This window comes from Pelobates fuscus, chromosome 12 (assembly GCF_036172605.1).
Source record: "Pelobates fuscus isolate aPelFus1 chromosome 12, aPelFus1.pri, whole genome shotgun sequence".
NCBI lineage: Eukaryota > Metazoa > Chordata > Amphibia > Anura > Pelobatidae > Pelobates > Pelobates fuscus.
In genome coordinates, this window is record NC_086328.1 from 107,260,562 (window position 1) to 107,277,014 (window position 16,453).

A 16,453-nucleotide genomic window follows, 5' to 3' on the forward strand; every position below is an offset into this window, starting at 1 on the left:
TATAGTGAACGCAGAGTGTGTTTGAGTAGTGGATGTAGTGTGTGTACAGTGATGTAGTGTGTGTCTGTGTAGTGGATGTAGTGTTTGTATGTACTATATGAAATGTGTTTAGTGGATGCAGTGTCTGTAGTGGATGTAGTGTGTGTATTAGACGCAGTGTTTGTGTATAGTGAATGCAGAGTGTTTCAATTAATGGTGGATGTAGTGTGTGTACTGTGAATACAGGATGTTTGTGTAGTGGATGCTGTGTGTACAGTTAATGCAGAGTGTATGTTAGTGTAGTGAATGCAGAGTGTGTATCAGTATAGTGAATCCAGAGTGTGTGCATAGTTTAGTGAATGCAGAGTGTGTGTTAGTGTGTAATGAATGCAGAGTGTGTGTTAGTGTGTAATGAATGCAGAGAGTGTGTTAGTGTGTAGTGAATGCAGAGTGTGTCAGTGTCATGCATGTAGTGTGTGTGTGTTAGTGCAGTGAATGCAGAGAGTGTGTTAGTGTGTGTAGCGGATGCAGAGTGTGTGTGTTAGTGTAGTGAATGCAGAGTGTTAATGTGTAGTGAATGCAGAGAGTGTTTGAGTAGTGGATGTAGTGTGTGTACAGTGATGTAGTGTGTGTTTGTGTAGTGGATGTAGTGTTTGTATGTACTAGATAAAATGTGTTTAGTGGATGCAGTGTCTGTAGTGGATGTAGTGTGTGTATTAGACGCAGTGTCTGTGTATAGTGAATGCAGAGTGTTTCAATTTGTGTTGGATGTAGTGTGTGTACTGTGAATAAAGGATGTTTGTGTAGTGGATGCTGTGTGTACAGTTAATGCAGAGTGTGTGTCAGTATAGTGAATCCAGAGTGTGTGCATAGTTTAGTGAATGCAGAGTGTGTGTTAGTGTGTAATAAATGCAGAGTGTGTGTTAGGGTGTAGTGAATGCAGAGTGTGTCAGTGTAATGAATGTAGTGTGTGTAAATTTGTAGTGAATGCAGAGTGTGTGTTAATGTGTAGCGGATGCAGAGTGTGTGTTAGTGTAGTGAATGCAGAGTGTTAATGTGTAGTGAATGCAGAGAGTGTGTTAGTGTGTAGCGGATGCAGAGTGTGTGTTAGTGTAGTGAATGCAGAGTGTGTGTCAGTATAGTGGATGCAGTGCGTGTGTAGTGTATGCAGAGTGCATGTTGTATTAGTGAATGCAGTGTGTGTATTGTATTAGTGTATTAGTGTATGCAGTGTGTGTTGTATTCATGTATGCAGTGTGTGTTGTATTCGTGTATGCAGTGTGTGTTGTGTCAGTGTTTGCAGAGTGTGTTGTGTCAGTGTATGCAGAGTGTGTTGTGTCAGTGTATGCAGAGTGTGTTGTGTTAGTGTATGCAGAGTGTGTGTTGTGTCAGTGTATGCAGTGTGTGTGTGTTGTGTCAGTGTATGCAGTGTGTGTGTGCAGGGCCGTCTTTAATAACAACTGGACCCTGGGCAAGCGTTTGCTTGGGCCCCCTGGGCCCTGCCGCCGTCGCCCCTCACTCCCTGGTATGCAATCACGGCATCCATCCCAATGCAGTGGCGGCAGTAAAATAGAATGAATTTTATTGGGACACCCAATTGCAAGATTGGACTAAAGGTAGAACCCCATCTGTCGTGCAACTCCAACAATGCTTTGACAGCTGGGGCTCTACCAATTTCCCATGCTTGCAGGGTTGTATTTAGCACTGTTTTGTGTGTTTGAATGTAAGCATGTGTTTGTATAAAGTATGTTTGTGTGAATGTGTTTGTATGTGGTACTGGAGTTTGAATGCAAGTGTGCATTTATGTGTAGTGTTTGTTTTTGAATGTAGGAGTGTGCTTGTATGTAGTGTTGAAGTTTGAATGGAGGGGTATATTTGTATATAAAGTTGTGGCTCAGATGCACAGGTACATACTCTGACACACAAGCAGATACACAGATACATACACTGACTACATACAGATAAGCAGGCACATACACTGACAGACATACTGACACACAGGTACATATATTGACACACACAGACACATACACTGGTAGACGTACTGACACACACACAGGCTCATATACAGACATACTGACACACAGGCTCATATACAGACATACTGACACACAGGCTCATATACAGACATACTGACACACAGGCACATATACAGACATACTGACACACACACTGATCAACATACTGACACACAAACACTGACAGAAATACTGACACCCACACACAGGCACATACACTGACCAAGATACTGACACACACACACACACACACACACTCTGACAGACACACTGACACCCATATACACTGAGAAATACTGACACACATCCAGGCACATATACTGACACACACAGACTGATATACTGACAGACACACAGACACATACAGAGACTGACACATGCATGGACATGCACTGACAGACATACTGACACACACACATAGACATACTGACACACACAGACCTACTGACACACACAGATATATTGACACACAGACACACAAACAGACATACTGACACACAGACAAACAGACATATACAGACACACAGACAGATATATTGACACACAGACAAACAGACATACTGACACACACACAGACATACTGACACACACACAGACATACTGACACACATGTAAAATGTACATTTTTAAACCCACCCTCCAGTTTCCTACCTTTTGCTGGAGGGTGGATTCCCTGGGGTCCAGTGTGGTGCCTGAGGATGATGGGAGTGAGGATCCCCCATCCTCACTGCAGCCTCGTCCTCTCTCCCTCGCGACTCCTCCTGACACCTTCCATGCAGCTCCTCTCTTTATGGGAGGAAGTGACTTGCGGCTGTCACTTCCTCCCAGCCGGCTGCCGGAAAGCAAGGGGCCCGGTCGCGGTGTTAAAGGGAAAGAGCGCCCGACCGGGCCCCCGCTGATACAAGCCCTCCGGGTGGCCCTAAGTGCATGGGCCACCCGGTGTGACTCAGAGGACGGGGGAAAATTTTTTACATCATTATTTTTTTTTTTTTTTTTAATTACAAGTTTCTCCCCCCTCCCTGCTTACCTTTGTCCAGGGAGGGGGGAGATTCCATCCCTGGTGGTCCGGTGGGGGGCCCCCGCTCCCTGTTACCGCAGAGGGGGCCCAGGCAGCACACAGCTTCTACTCTTCTCTCCTCTCTTCCAATAATTCTCGCGAGACCCGCGGAGCGTTGCCATGGCAACCGGGTCTCGCGAGAGTTATTACAAGAGAGAAGAGGCTGTGTGCTGCCTGGGCCCCCTCTGCGGTAAGCCGGGGGCCTGCGGCTGCACACATAGATAGCGATATTCGCTATCTATGTGTGCAGAGAGGGAAAGTGGGGCCCAGGACTGCCAGAGCAGTCCGGGCCCCCCAGGGCCGCCGGGCCCGTGACAACCGTTATGGTTGTCACCCCCTGATGGCGGCCCTGAAGATAGGCCAATATTGAGAACCACCTGTCCAGCTGTATTAAACTCCCTGAGATTATGGGACGCGTCAGCGTCCAAATACAAACTAGCGACCTCCCCATCCCCACTTACCCCTCTACTAAGAAATAGGGCCTTCCCCCCGGGAATGGCGGCTAGAGAATTCGCAAACCTGGAAAAAGCAGGTTTACAGAGAGTTTGCCACATGTTTAAGAGCGATGGCATAGTTACATTCGAACAACTAAAACAGGCGACCCATCTAACCCCCAGGGATTTTTTTTAGGTACCTACAACTCAAAGACTATGTACAACGCCCACACGTACAAAGAGTAGGGAAAGCCCCGTTGACATTTTATGAGAAAATGTTTTTAAACGAAACCACACCATCAGCACTTATCACTACAATATACGCACACATTTGCTCAGAAACAGAAGAATGGGGTGCACTAACATATACAGAAACATAGGAGATGCAGCTAGGAGAGGTCCTGGAGGGAGTAGAAATATGGGAGGCGAATAATGCAGTGTCCATATGTGTATCCCTCCAGGAGCAATCCTATAAAACTATGTTTAGGTGGTACACCACCCAGTCAAACTCTTCCACATGCAACAAACACCGTCCGACGACAGCTGGAGGGGATGTGGCCACAAAGGCACATATCTCCACATGTGGTGGGACTGCCCACGGGTACAAACCTACTGGTCGAAAATTTTTGACTTACTTAGAAAGATCTTCCAAAGGGCACCTGAGCTAAATCCTTGGACATATCTATTGAATAGATCTCTAGACGACTGGACTAACAGGGAACAAAAATTAGTACACAAAGTAACATTAGCAGCACGAAGAACCCCCGCACAGTGGTGGCTAAAGGTGGACTTGCCTCCCATACGGAAGGTGATCTCCAATCTGAAAGAAGTATATTTAATGGACAATTTGACAGCCAGGGTGAGAGGTTCCATGTCTAGATTTGAAAAAATATGGGAACCATGGACAAGTATCGAACTTCCCCCCTCCACCCCCCTCCCCCTCCTTTTCCCCTAGGGCAGAGATCTCAATTTAAAGGAGACGCCTCAACAGACGGGAATGGAAGGTGAGACATCGGACGCCCCCGCGCTACACAGAACTGACGCATTCCCACCCCCCCTCTTTTCTTAATCTTTTTTCATGCTCTACCTCTTTTCTTCTTTTCTTCATCTTTTTCCAATATCGGAAAGAGGGTTGGGCCCCAAATCCCTACACAACACTGACATAACAACTCCTGGCCAGACCAGGACCGCATCATAAGGGATCGGTGACACAACCCCCAACCGAATTTTAACGTTAACTACGTAACAACAACCTCATTAGCGTAGATGGTTTGTCGTTCGATGCGTACTGCTGGTTTGATACTCAAGTTATGTGAAAAATACAAAAAGTGAAATGTCCTTGTTATATGTAATGCATTATAATGTTGGCTGACAAAGGAATAACGGTGATAAGCTAGGAATACTGTTAATACCCATCTCATATATTAAAAAAAAAAAAAAAAAGCAGCCAGGAGGTGCCGAAACGTTAGGGGTATTAAGGGTTTGTGTTTCTGCCATAATAGGCTTGTGAGAATTGTGGTAATTATTGCCGTTTGCTTTATTTTGCCTTTTTATTGTCACTTTGTATTTTTGCTTTCTGCTTGTTGTACTGTTTACTGGTCTGATTAAAGTATTTACATAACTCTATATAGTGATTCTAGTGTCTAGCATTCTCTTTTTGATATATTGGGTAAAATTATGTCCACAGCTTTTAATACAATATAATATAAATTTTAATACAAAAAGTCATTGTCAAACAAACCCTATGACACAGTATATAACTAGCCCCCCACAACATTATAATGACATTTACCCCCAAATGAACATTATAATGACAATTACCCCCAAATGAACAACATAACACCTTAACAATATAACATAAATAACATCATGAAACTTAATAAAGTGATCCAATGTAGGGGTATACCGAGATAACCCTACACCCCCAGGTTCTAAACCACAGGTCAGCACGAAACCTACCATACCAACTTGTTCGAATTATCCAATGTAAGGGTATACCAAGATACCCCTACACCCCCAGGTTATAAACCACAGGCCAGATGGAAACCTACTATTCTAACTTGTCCCAATAATCCAATGTAGGGATATATCGAGATACCACTAAACCCCCAGGTTCTGAGCCACAGGCCAGCTCGAAACCTACTATACCAACTTGTCCCAATAATCCAATGTAGGGGTATATCGAGATACCACTAAACCCCCAGGTTCTGAGCCACAGGCCAGCTCGAAATCTACTATACCAACTTGTCCCAATAATCCAATGTAGGGGTATATCTAGATACCACTAAACCCCCAGGTTCTGAGCCACAGGCCAGCTCGAAACCTACTATACGAACTTGTCCTAATAATCCAATGTAGGGGTATATCGAGATACCACTAAATCCCCAGGTTCTGAGTCACATGCCAGCTCGAAACCTACCATACCAACTTGTCCCAATAATCCAATGTAGGGGTATATCAAGATACCACTAAACCCCCAGGTTCTGAGCCACAGGCCAGCTCGAAACCTACCATACCAATGAGCCAATGTAGGGGTATACTGAGATACGCCTACACCCCCAGGTTCTGAGCCACAGGCCAGCTCGAAACCTACCATTCCAACTTTTAAACCACATACCAGCTTTTAAAACACATCCATAATAACAACCCATTTCACCCCCCAATTAACCTAGCAAGCCCCCAAGCCGCTGTGACCAGACGAAGGATAACCTCAAACCTAACCAAAAACAAGGAGGGTGGGAGGGACAAAAACAAGGGAAAATTAGAATGGGAAAATTGTAAGATGGCTGACCTATATGCAGGGCCGGATTTAGATGAAAAGAGGCCCTAGGCTATTCCACTTATGAGGCCCTTTCACCTCCCATTTTTAAGTTTGTAAATTACATGAGAGACAATAAAATACATCATTACTGTGATATATATCAATATGTTAAATGAAACCTGTTGTGATTGGTACTAACCTTTATAAAAAATGTGGCACGGATAATAAATTTAAAAAAAAGTCAAGATGAGGAGGGGGGGGTGATTGTGAGAGGGAGGGGGTGATGAGGAGATGGGGGGATGATTGTGAGAGGAGGGGGGTGATGAGGAGGGGGGGGTGATTGTGAGAGGGAAGGGGGTTATGAAGGGAGGGGGGGTGACTAAAATAAATTACCTTAAATCCCTGGTGGTCCAGTGGGGGCTGCCTGGTGGTCCGGTGGGGTCCCTGGTAACCCGCGGCAACGCTCTGATTGGGCAGTGCACGCGAGATCCATGATCTGCAGCTCTGCACATTGCGGAGCTGCAGACCGCCGGTCTCGGCGATCGCGGCAGGAGGGGCATTGCAGTCTGCCCCGGGTACCCCCCTAGTAAGTGGCACCCGGGGCGGACCCCCCCTTTAGTACGCCACTGGTCATATAGTGTAATTTTAATTTTGCTAACAATTTGAATGTAGGCCCCTCTTGATCTTGAGGCCCTAGGCTGAAGCCTAGTTAGCCTATAGGAAAATCCGGCCCTGCCTATATGTATCAGCCTGCCCATCCCAGATAGCTAGCCAATCCAAACACACTAACTATGAATGCCCGCCTCTTAGCTCTGTCAAGGCCCTATTCCACTAAGCTGTGCTGCTCCATGGGCTACATTCTTTGGGCTTCATTAAACATGTACGACCGATTCCCCTATAGGCACAGGGAGCAAGAGCTACATATTGGGATTTCTCTTATTTGTGTTTTTTATAAAGGGACACTATAGTCATCAGTAGGGATGTGCATGGGGAACATTTTTGGTTCGGCACTTCCAAAATTCGGTACTTTGGCAATTCAGGACAATTTAGTACATTAGGCTATATATTAAGAGTGGAGGGGAAAGTTGATCAGTTTGTTAGCATTTGATACATACATAAATATCTATATTAAAAACAGTCCAAATGTTTCCTATCAGATATACAGCGCTGGCAATATAAGTGCTGCAGATGTCCCAGAGACAAAGGAAAAAATATAACATAAATGAGCAAGTTTAACAAAATAAAATGACTAAAACAATTAATGTTTTGGCATCCACCCAATAGCTATGTTGTGGCAAAAAAAGATTATTCAGTGTCCAGCAAGATGTAATCATAGTGGTAACTGGAACAGGTGCAGGTAAGTACTGTGCAAGTAAAAAAAAATTGTTGGTCAAAAGAGGTATGTCCAATGCATCTGTAGATAGATAGAATGTGTAATATAGATGGAATGTCTACAAACAGGAGCATATGCTGGATTCCTCTTTTGATTTAGGGAAGCAAATTCAGCAGAAATTAACAGGGAAACAATAGACGATATTGATCAGAATGTTGTGTTTTGAAAAATGGTTCAAAGTACAAAAAGTAGGGCAATTACCATGGAAACTGGTGGAACCCGCAGACACGTTCCATCGGTGACGTCTCCCTTTTACATCTTCATTTCAAGTTTCAGAACAAGACACTTTAAAACATATCTGTCATTGTGTTCTGTAATAACCCTGTACAATGTATTGCTTATAACGTCTCTCTTACAGCTTTTTAAACCAATGTATAAACTCTTATTTCCCATGCTTCAACAGTTTTCATGAGCTTGGTAATATTCCATTTTAATATATCTTCCTTAACGCTCATTATGCAGCTATGCAGATTAACCTCTGCCTGACTCTGAAATATTGACATTCGAATTGGTAAAATTCTCCAAATCTTGTTCACTATCCCTGAAAACTGACTGTTGCTTTGATTGAAATAGAATAATGTTGTCAGTTTGACAAATAGAGGTGAGAAAAGGTGGGTGCGCTAAAGATACAATATTTATGCAGAAAGGAAAAACACAAGATAGCAAATGAAAGACTTCTACAAATAGAACATTATGTTATTAAAGGATCATTGCAATCACCCAGACAACTTCTTCTCAATAGGTAGTGGCCTTGAGATTTCTCCCACAATGTAAAAACATTGCTGTTTTAGAGAAAATTACAATATTGTCATTTTAAAGTTAAACAAACCTCTAGTGCAGGGGTGCTCAAAATGTAGATCCCCATTGTGACGGACCACCTGGTACCCCAGCTGAGTACCTCTGCCAAGCACGCTTCCTAGCTAGAACCGGGACACCCATAGCGCTTCAGCCCCTAGCCGCCGCGGCTTGCCTGGGGTCTATCCAAGGTTTCCTACCCTGGAACAGGGTTCTGTGTTACAGCTCCAAGTGATCACTCTCTCCTGCAGAGCGTATAGCTGTCTCACCCAAACACTAGCCAAGACTTAGTGAAGGGTGAAGTAGAGCTGCTTTATTCAGTGAACCACAGGTTTAAATAGGAGTAATCACAACAGGGGGGGTCATCACACAAAACTTGGTGTCTAGGACAGAATTGGGTCAAGAGTCCATAACTGCCTGACACCAAGATCCATTGCACAATAGCTATTGTAGTATAAACACATTTCTTCCCTCCTGTTTACCTTTTATACACAAAGACTCACTAACACAATTATCTCCTATAGCACAAGAAAACTCCTAAAACATATATAATAATATACAACAGATGAAAGGGGTCTCTGGAACATTGGGACAATGCCCTTCTGCAAAAACAACAAGGAAATGGGGGGAAGGAGAATATCTAACATTACACACCCTGTACCTATAATGGGCACAGGTTGACTAAAACATAGGAGTAATCTGGGGACCTCCATAAAGTGTCCATCTTCAGCCCCCAGTGATGGTGACCACCGTCACACCCATATGTTGTTGAACTACAACTCCCATGATGCTTTGTATGGCTTTAGAATTTTGGGCACCCCTTCTCTAGTCACTGTCTTCCTGGCAGAAACTATATGGTGCTTCCAAGTCTGGTTCAGTTCTTGACTGCTAGAAGCATTTAATTTGCGATTGCCGTGCATGCGCACCAAATCCACAATGATTTTCAATGAGAAGCATTTGATTGGACAATATAGTCACTAAGCCTAATGACCTCAACAGAGGCGGATCGAGCGGCTTAGAAGAGGATGTCTGGGAACTGTATTGCAGGTTAGTGAAGTGGATTGCAGGTTAGGGAAGGGTGATCTAACACATTTTTGTAGTGAATTTCCAGTAAACCTGACTCTAAACAAGGAGGGACAAGCAATTCAAAATTGCACCCCCCACCCCCCCTGCCCTCATATTGTTCCCTCAACTAAGAAGTTTCCAAAACCGTTACATTGTTTCAAAAATAAAGAACACAGGCTGCGCTCATTTCTTTACACAAGGTCCCGTTTTCTATCGTTTGTCCACATGTGGCACTTCCGTTGGCACTTAAAGGGTAGATTTTGTGCCACACTAGCGCCCATAGGCAAGAACATAATTTGTCCATTATTAACATTGACCTATTGGATCCTGCACGCCATGATAAACTATTAATACGCTCCGTGAAATGATAAAAAATGAAAATATAGCCAATGTGCCGACGGCAAATTCTAACATTATCCTTCTCTGCTTTTCAATCTCATTTCAAATGGCTCTTCTCAGTGCGGCCAGTAACTGGGTTTGCGCGCTGTGATTTCATGCATTGTTAAAACGGATGCCCTTGTCTTCCTATACTGACATTTTAATCATTGGCTTCAGCGACTTGATAATGCCCTTAAATCAGAGAAAAAAAATAAATGTCACATTTGTTTGGAGTAAATGAATGAAATATTTATGGAGGATAGGATGTTGATAAGCCTTCTCGCACTACATCTTTTTGCTTCTGGTTGGGTTTTTTGTTTTTTTTTATGTATCAGCAGACACCTCGACGCCAGTTATTTTACAATGAACAGATGTCATATATTTAAGATCACTGCCAGATGCTTTGAGCCACATAAGGGTAATTTGCTTAAAAGTTGGCACAGATTTTTTTTTCTTTGAATTTTTTTTTGGTTTGCATTTTGTAATCACTGCGTGGTAAGCTTCGTACAGAGATTTTTAAGACCATACGAATATGCCACATACGTTTTTTAAGCCATTATGTTGCCCTTTATTGAGACTATAAACGATGGCGCAGTCTAATTAGTAATTACTGTTTACAAACTTCATTGATGCAACAAAGTAACCCACATGTTGCAGAACTAGTGATTGCAGGACCTGGGCATGGTGGCATCAGGTGCATCAATAGGGAACTTATACTGCATATATTAACACCACTTACCTGCCTGTGATTTCATCCTTACAGGGAACCAGACCAGAGGTGGGAGGATGGCGATGTCAGAGAATTGCTGTAACTCATCTGATGATGAAGAATCAACATCTAAAAGCTCCTCATCATTCAAGGTAAACCTTAGGTTGTATTTTACAAATATGGTTGGCCCATGACCTTGTGATACTGCAACCCAAGGACGAAAAAAGGCCACTGTACCAAAACATCTTATTCTTCTACAAGCCTAGTAGATATTCTCTATTTCAGCGATCCCCATTTAGTATCATTTTTCTTGTGTCCCCCCTATAGTTTCAATCACCCCTTTCACAGCCCCAGCAGCTGTTTCTGTAAATTGCCCCAAATTAATATTCTTCATCACTCCTCCATTATTATCCCACTTTAATTTCATTTTCTGGCCTTTCTGCTGTTATATCTGGACCCAATGGGACCCAACGTAGGGCCACCACTGGCGGGAGAAGATGAAAGAAAAAAGTACAAATTGATTTTAATCTATAAATGTGTATCACTGAAGATTCCTTCTTCGGCATAAGAAGTATGCACACTCCATGGCGGTGGGTTTTGCTTGGCCTTAGTCTATACAGCGGTCTGTATGATGATAATTTACAAAACCATTTTGTGAACCTTTTTTTGTGATTGTCATGTTATTTGCAATATAAGTTTGTTTGCGACACCTGTTTTCAAAACTCATAGCGAGCAAACAATTTGTCCCTGAGCTCAGCCATTTACGGAACTTGTGTTTATTGAAATGATCAATCATTTTCCCCAAACATTGTATCTGCCGACACTTTACAATAATGCTCGGCAATATTATACTTCATGCTTTGTGTGTATGCCGGAGGTCAATGCACTGCATTTCTCTGTAAATGAATGAAAGGTGTTCCTGCGAGGTCTCACAAGAAACATACTGATGAATATTGTATTTCTGTTCTTATTGAAGCACAACCCTCAGATTCGAGCGACAGGAATGTGTAATAGAATAGGTCGGATTCAGCTTGTGATATATTAATTTAATTTTTTTTAGAAAGATTAGACTTACATCTGACCTTGGCAGGGTCTTAAGTACTTTTTATTAACAAAAAACATTTCTATGAATTCAACTTGTATGTGTGTGGAACATAACTTTGTCAATAGAAGACCAGAAGAACATTGTCTGTTATCCTCTGAGAGGAGAACACAAAGAGCCACACTGCACAATAGTAGTTAAAGCAGATCTGAAGGCACAGAAAGATGCAGATCCAACACAGGGATCGTGTCGGTACTTATGAAGTACACAGTCTTTATTTTGCATTTAACCTTTGAGGATGGCTTTTGAAATAACGACAAGTCCAAGAAGTTCGGCATCTCTGGTATTTCACTCTATTTTGGTGACGTTGAAATAAGCCAGTAACCTGTTAGGTGCCAGCATTTTCATATCAAGATACAATGTAACCTGTGCCGTGTCTCCAGTTACTGTTCATAATGTGTACTCCATTACATGGTAGAGCTTATTTCCCATGTATTATTTAAGAGTAATTTATGGTTGCGCTTTCTGAATTTAAGGACTCCATAATATACACTGGTGAAATTAAATCCAAGTATCTGGTCTCTAAAGAGACCCAAGCCAGGCACATAGACAGTATTTATACATTTCCCAATTCTGTTCCAATGAGGAAACTGGTAAAACCTAGACAATGTGTATGTTCTGAAGACTGGGTTGAGAACTACAGAGATGCCCCCTGCTTGATGTCTGGAAAGCTCCCTTCTTGATGTCCGGAATGACCCATGCTTGATGTCCGCATTGCTTCTTGCTTGATGTCTGGAGAGTCCTGTGCTTGATGTCCAGAAAGCCCCCTGCTTGATGTCTAGAGTCCCCTGCTTGATGGCCAGATTGACGCCTGCTTAATGTCCAGAATGACCCCTGCTTGATGTCTGAAGAGCCCACTGCTTGTTGTCTTTAGAGCTCCCCTGCTTGATGTCTGGAGTGCCCACTGCTTGATGTCTGGATTGATCCTTGCTTGATGTCCAGAGAGCCCCCTGCTTTATGTCCATAGACTTACACACTTACAAGCAATATGACTTAAATGCTGGACCCCCTAATGTGCCAGCAGAAATTTGCCTTAAATGATTACTCAAAGCACCATAACCACAACAGCCCATTGTAGAGGTTATGATGCCAGGAGAACCCTGGCCGAGTTCCCCGGTAATGGGGCAAACCATTTGGTAACAGTTTTCCTTCTTACCTGGGTCCCCTTTGGTTTCCATTCAAAAGCCAATTTAGTTGCTGAGAGTGTCAGCTGCCCGCAAATTTACACAGATTTGACATTAGCCAGCCTGTAACTCGAGTTGGCTAATGACTCCCCAACAACACTGCAGGAGTTGGAGTTAAACTTCTGGTAGCATAAGGGTTAAAATCATAGCTACACACTGCACATATTGACCATACAAACTCCAGACACCATGACCACTTCAAATCACTGAACTCTTTAATCACTGGGATATTTTTATAGAATAATTACGTTATATCAAGTTTTGGCTTCGCTTGGTGCTGCGATAGAGCTAGCTGCGAGGATTAGTGAGTGCAGATGGATTGCTTACATAAATGGATGGTGAAATTCATATTTCTAGCTATATTTTGTTCACATTTGTCTCATTTCAGGCTACACGGGCGATAAAAGACAGGAGAAAAATTGAAAAGGAAGCGCGACAGAAAGCCAAACAAGAGGAACTGAAACGTCTCCACAAAGCCCAGGTAAAGATGCCATGTTTAGCAAATATTATCATTAAAACAGGAAAATAATCTGGAATGTTTACTAATTGCTCCAACATAACCTGTAGCAAAGTTTTATATCATGCCAACATATTCTGCAATAATGTCAAGAAGCATATAAAAAATATTAACAAACAAACAACATGCAAATGATGAACATGTTTAGGTGGATTATAACTGCTCAGATGTTGTAATTTATGCTCTGAGATATCTTTTTTTCTAAACTACGCATGTGCATCTTTTCAACCTTTCTTTGCAAGATTTTAGCAATAAATATTCATTTTTCATTCTATAGACAATACAACGTCAGCTGCAGGAATTGGAAGAAAGGCAACGGGCACTCGAGATTCAAGGTGTTAAACTGGAGAAGGCTCTGCGAGGGGAATCAGGTATAAAATGTATTATAATTACACCGACCACCTCGCCATTTTAAAAGCACACACTAGGAGAGATCTATAAGTGTTGCCAATGTTTTCACGTTTAGTTTTCGGCAAATGTTTGGCGCAATTTAGTCTACCTAATTGCCAACGATACAACAGTTGTATCATTCTTCCCCCCCGCCACATTTTCTGTTCTGTTTAATTTTTTTCTTTTACCGCTATTCTAATATTAGCGGTCTTCTGAATGGAAATTTCTGTGAGAACTGGCATAATTTACAAAAAAGAAAACTTTTTTTTTTTTTAAATAATTTTTAGAACAGTTTAATAAATCTGATAAAACTAATGACAGCATTGAACCGTCAATTATACAGCCCAATGTTTTTAAAGGAACAGCCAGCTTTTTTCCGCGGATGTATGAATCAAAATATGAATTTGTCTCTCCCTCCGCTAATAACTGAGAAGTAGAATCAGAGAGTCTAACAAGCTACTGTGCCATCGACCTCAAAAAAATCCTGTGTTGGCTAAAACCAGATCCCAACTTTTGTACGATTTAGATTGAAAACGGTGTCAATGGTTGCCTATCCCTGCTCTAGACTGTAAGCTCATTTAAGCAGGGTCCTCTTCAACCTATTGTTCCTGTAAGTTTTTGTAATTGTCTAATTTATTGTTCAATCTCCCCCTCTGAAGCACCATGGAATGTATTGGCGCTATATAAATGCCGATAATAATAATAATAATAATAATAAGGGTGTCTGAGGCTGTGAACGGTAAACACTGCCTTTTCAGAGATGGTCACTCAGATGGCCACTAGAAGTGCTTCTTAGTCCAGTGCTGCACAATGTGCACCACTGACATTCAGCATCTCCACGCTCTGCAAGGAGGTGTTCAGCGTTCCCCATAGAGATGCATTGATTCAATGTATAATTATGAGGAGATGCTGAACTGGCGCAGCAAGGTGTTTTGCCGCACATACGCAATACACCTCTAGTGCTTTCGTATGGAAAAGCATTGGATTGGCTGAGATCATCAAGATTGATTACATCAGCCATGGAGGAGGAGCCTGGCTAGCCCAGCCGCCACAAGACCGATGCAGCTTGGGAGAAAAGGTGATCGGCTTTTTCAGTGTTGCAGCTAAGACCGCAAAAGCACTGCCCTCTGCCTTAGCACTAAAATAAACAATGATAGATTAAAAAAAGAAATAGATGAAAATATGGTGGGGTCCACAGTGCTCTCATATAATGAGAGGGGGCCTGTGAGTGTTACCTGCTTAAAAAATAGCAAATCTGAGTAGGGGTCATCGGGGCCTCATTGTAGCCAGGTTTGCCCAAAGCAGTGACTGTTTCCACTCATAAAACATATTCATTTATAACACTCTATATAACACTCTATACATCTGGCAAGAACCACATTTTAATTTTATTATCTAGTATATAATGTTACAATATCTCTCCTATTTTTCTCACTAGGATTGATACATGTCCCATTGTGTGTTTATCATCCCAGTTATCTAAACTCCTATAGTCCGTTAACATCCGAGGACTGGTCCGCCCACTCCAAACAGATTAATAGGATGTTTTGACTCCTGTGACCTCTGCAACAGGGCCCCAGGCAGTGTGAATAATGATGGGACCCACAGTGTGTTTTATTTAAAACCAATCATATACTAATCAAATTAGGATTATTTGGTCTTTCTGCTACTGCATTATCAATGGATTTACATTTACTACCCTATCTGTATCAACAGTGGCAGTGGTAAGCGCAGCAGTATGGTCTCTGGAGATATATCCAAGCAAATTCAGAGATTCACCCACCCATAGCACAATAATATTACTAATGATAATAATAATAGTTTCAGCATTTATTGTCAAGGAAAGAGGTGGTTGATGTCCATTTGGGACGGCAGGTAAAGTATTGGGCTTTTTATTAACTCCCCCTGGGCTATACCGCATACCGCAATCACAATTTGTTGTGACCCCTCAAATTATCAACTGCTAGTACTCAACATTTATTTCATTATCTTAAAGAGAGGGCCCTGGATACTTTTAAAATTTAGGCAAAAGTTAAAAAAAATGGTCGGTTTCTATCTTGAATCGTCACTGCTTCCTGCGCTATCCAGTATCCCAGCCATGATATATTGTCTGTTTTCACCTGTTTTTCTTTAGCATTCACGGTTCTGTATCAAGAGAGAAGACATTATCAGATCCGTTCATCATGCTAGTCATTTATACCATTATTTAATTGTAATAAAGGTATTTAACTAAATAAAAAATACAAAACTTGTTACAAATGGGATTGACTTTTGGCTTTTTCTGAAATGGCAATGAATAATATTTTCTACCAAAATCTTCCCATAAATATGCTTTTCCAATCTGCTAAATTTCTCCTTCCAGGGGTTAACTGTTCCCCACTTTATCACTGTACAAAGCCCACAGAAAACACTGACAAACTTCATAGAGGATCCTCTATTGTAAATAAAACTAATACCACCACTTCACAAACTGCAGTTTAAAAATTTCAGATTTTTCCAACACCAAGAAAAAACTGAAAAAAAGACTCTACCAGAAATCCAACGGCTCCGACAGAGACACTTATTAATTGTCCTTTTACACTCACGATAGATAATAGCCAAGTGAATTAATACCGCAGAAACGGTTAATTCTTTTTTTTATGATAGCCATCTATAAAGAGCTGATTGTTCA

General features: G+C 42.0%; 1 protein-coding gene across 1 annotated transcript in view; it reads left to right on the top strand.

Moving 5' to 3' along the window:
* MICAL2 (microtubule associated monooxygenase, calponin and LIM domain containing 2) overlaps positions 1 to 16,453 on the top strand; it is a 208,706-nt gene that overhangs the window by 183,286 nt on the left and 8,967 nt on the right. Inside the window, exons 34-36 of the mRNA XM_063437516.1 lie at positions 10,644 to 10,741; positions 13,264 to 13,356; positions 13,670 to 13,763. Coding sequence (XP_063293586.1) covers positions 10,644 to 10,741; positions 13,264 to 13,356; positions 13,670 to 13,763 — 285 coding nt within the window. The remainder of the gene's footprint in view (positions 1 to 10,643; positions 10,742 to 13,263; positions 13,357 to 13,669; positions 13,764 to 16,453) is intronic.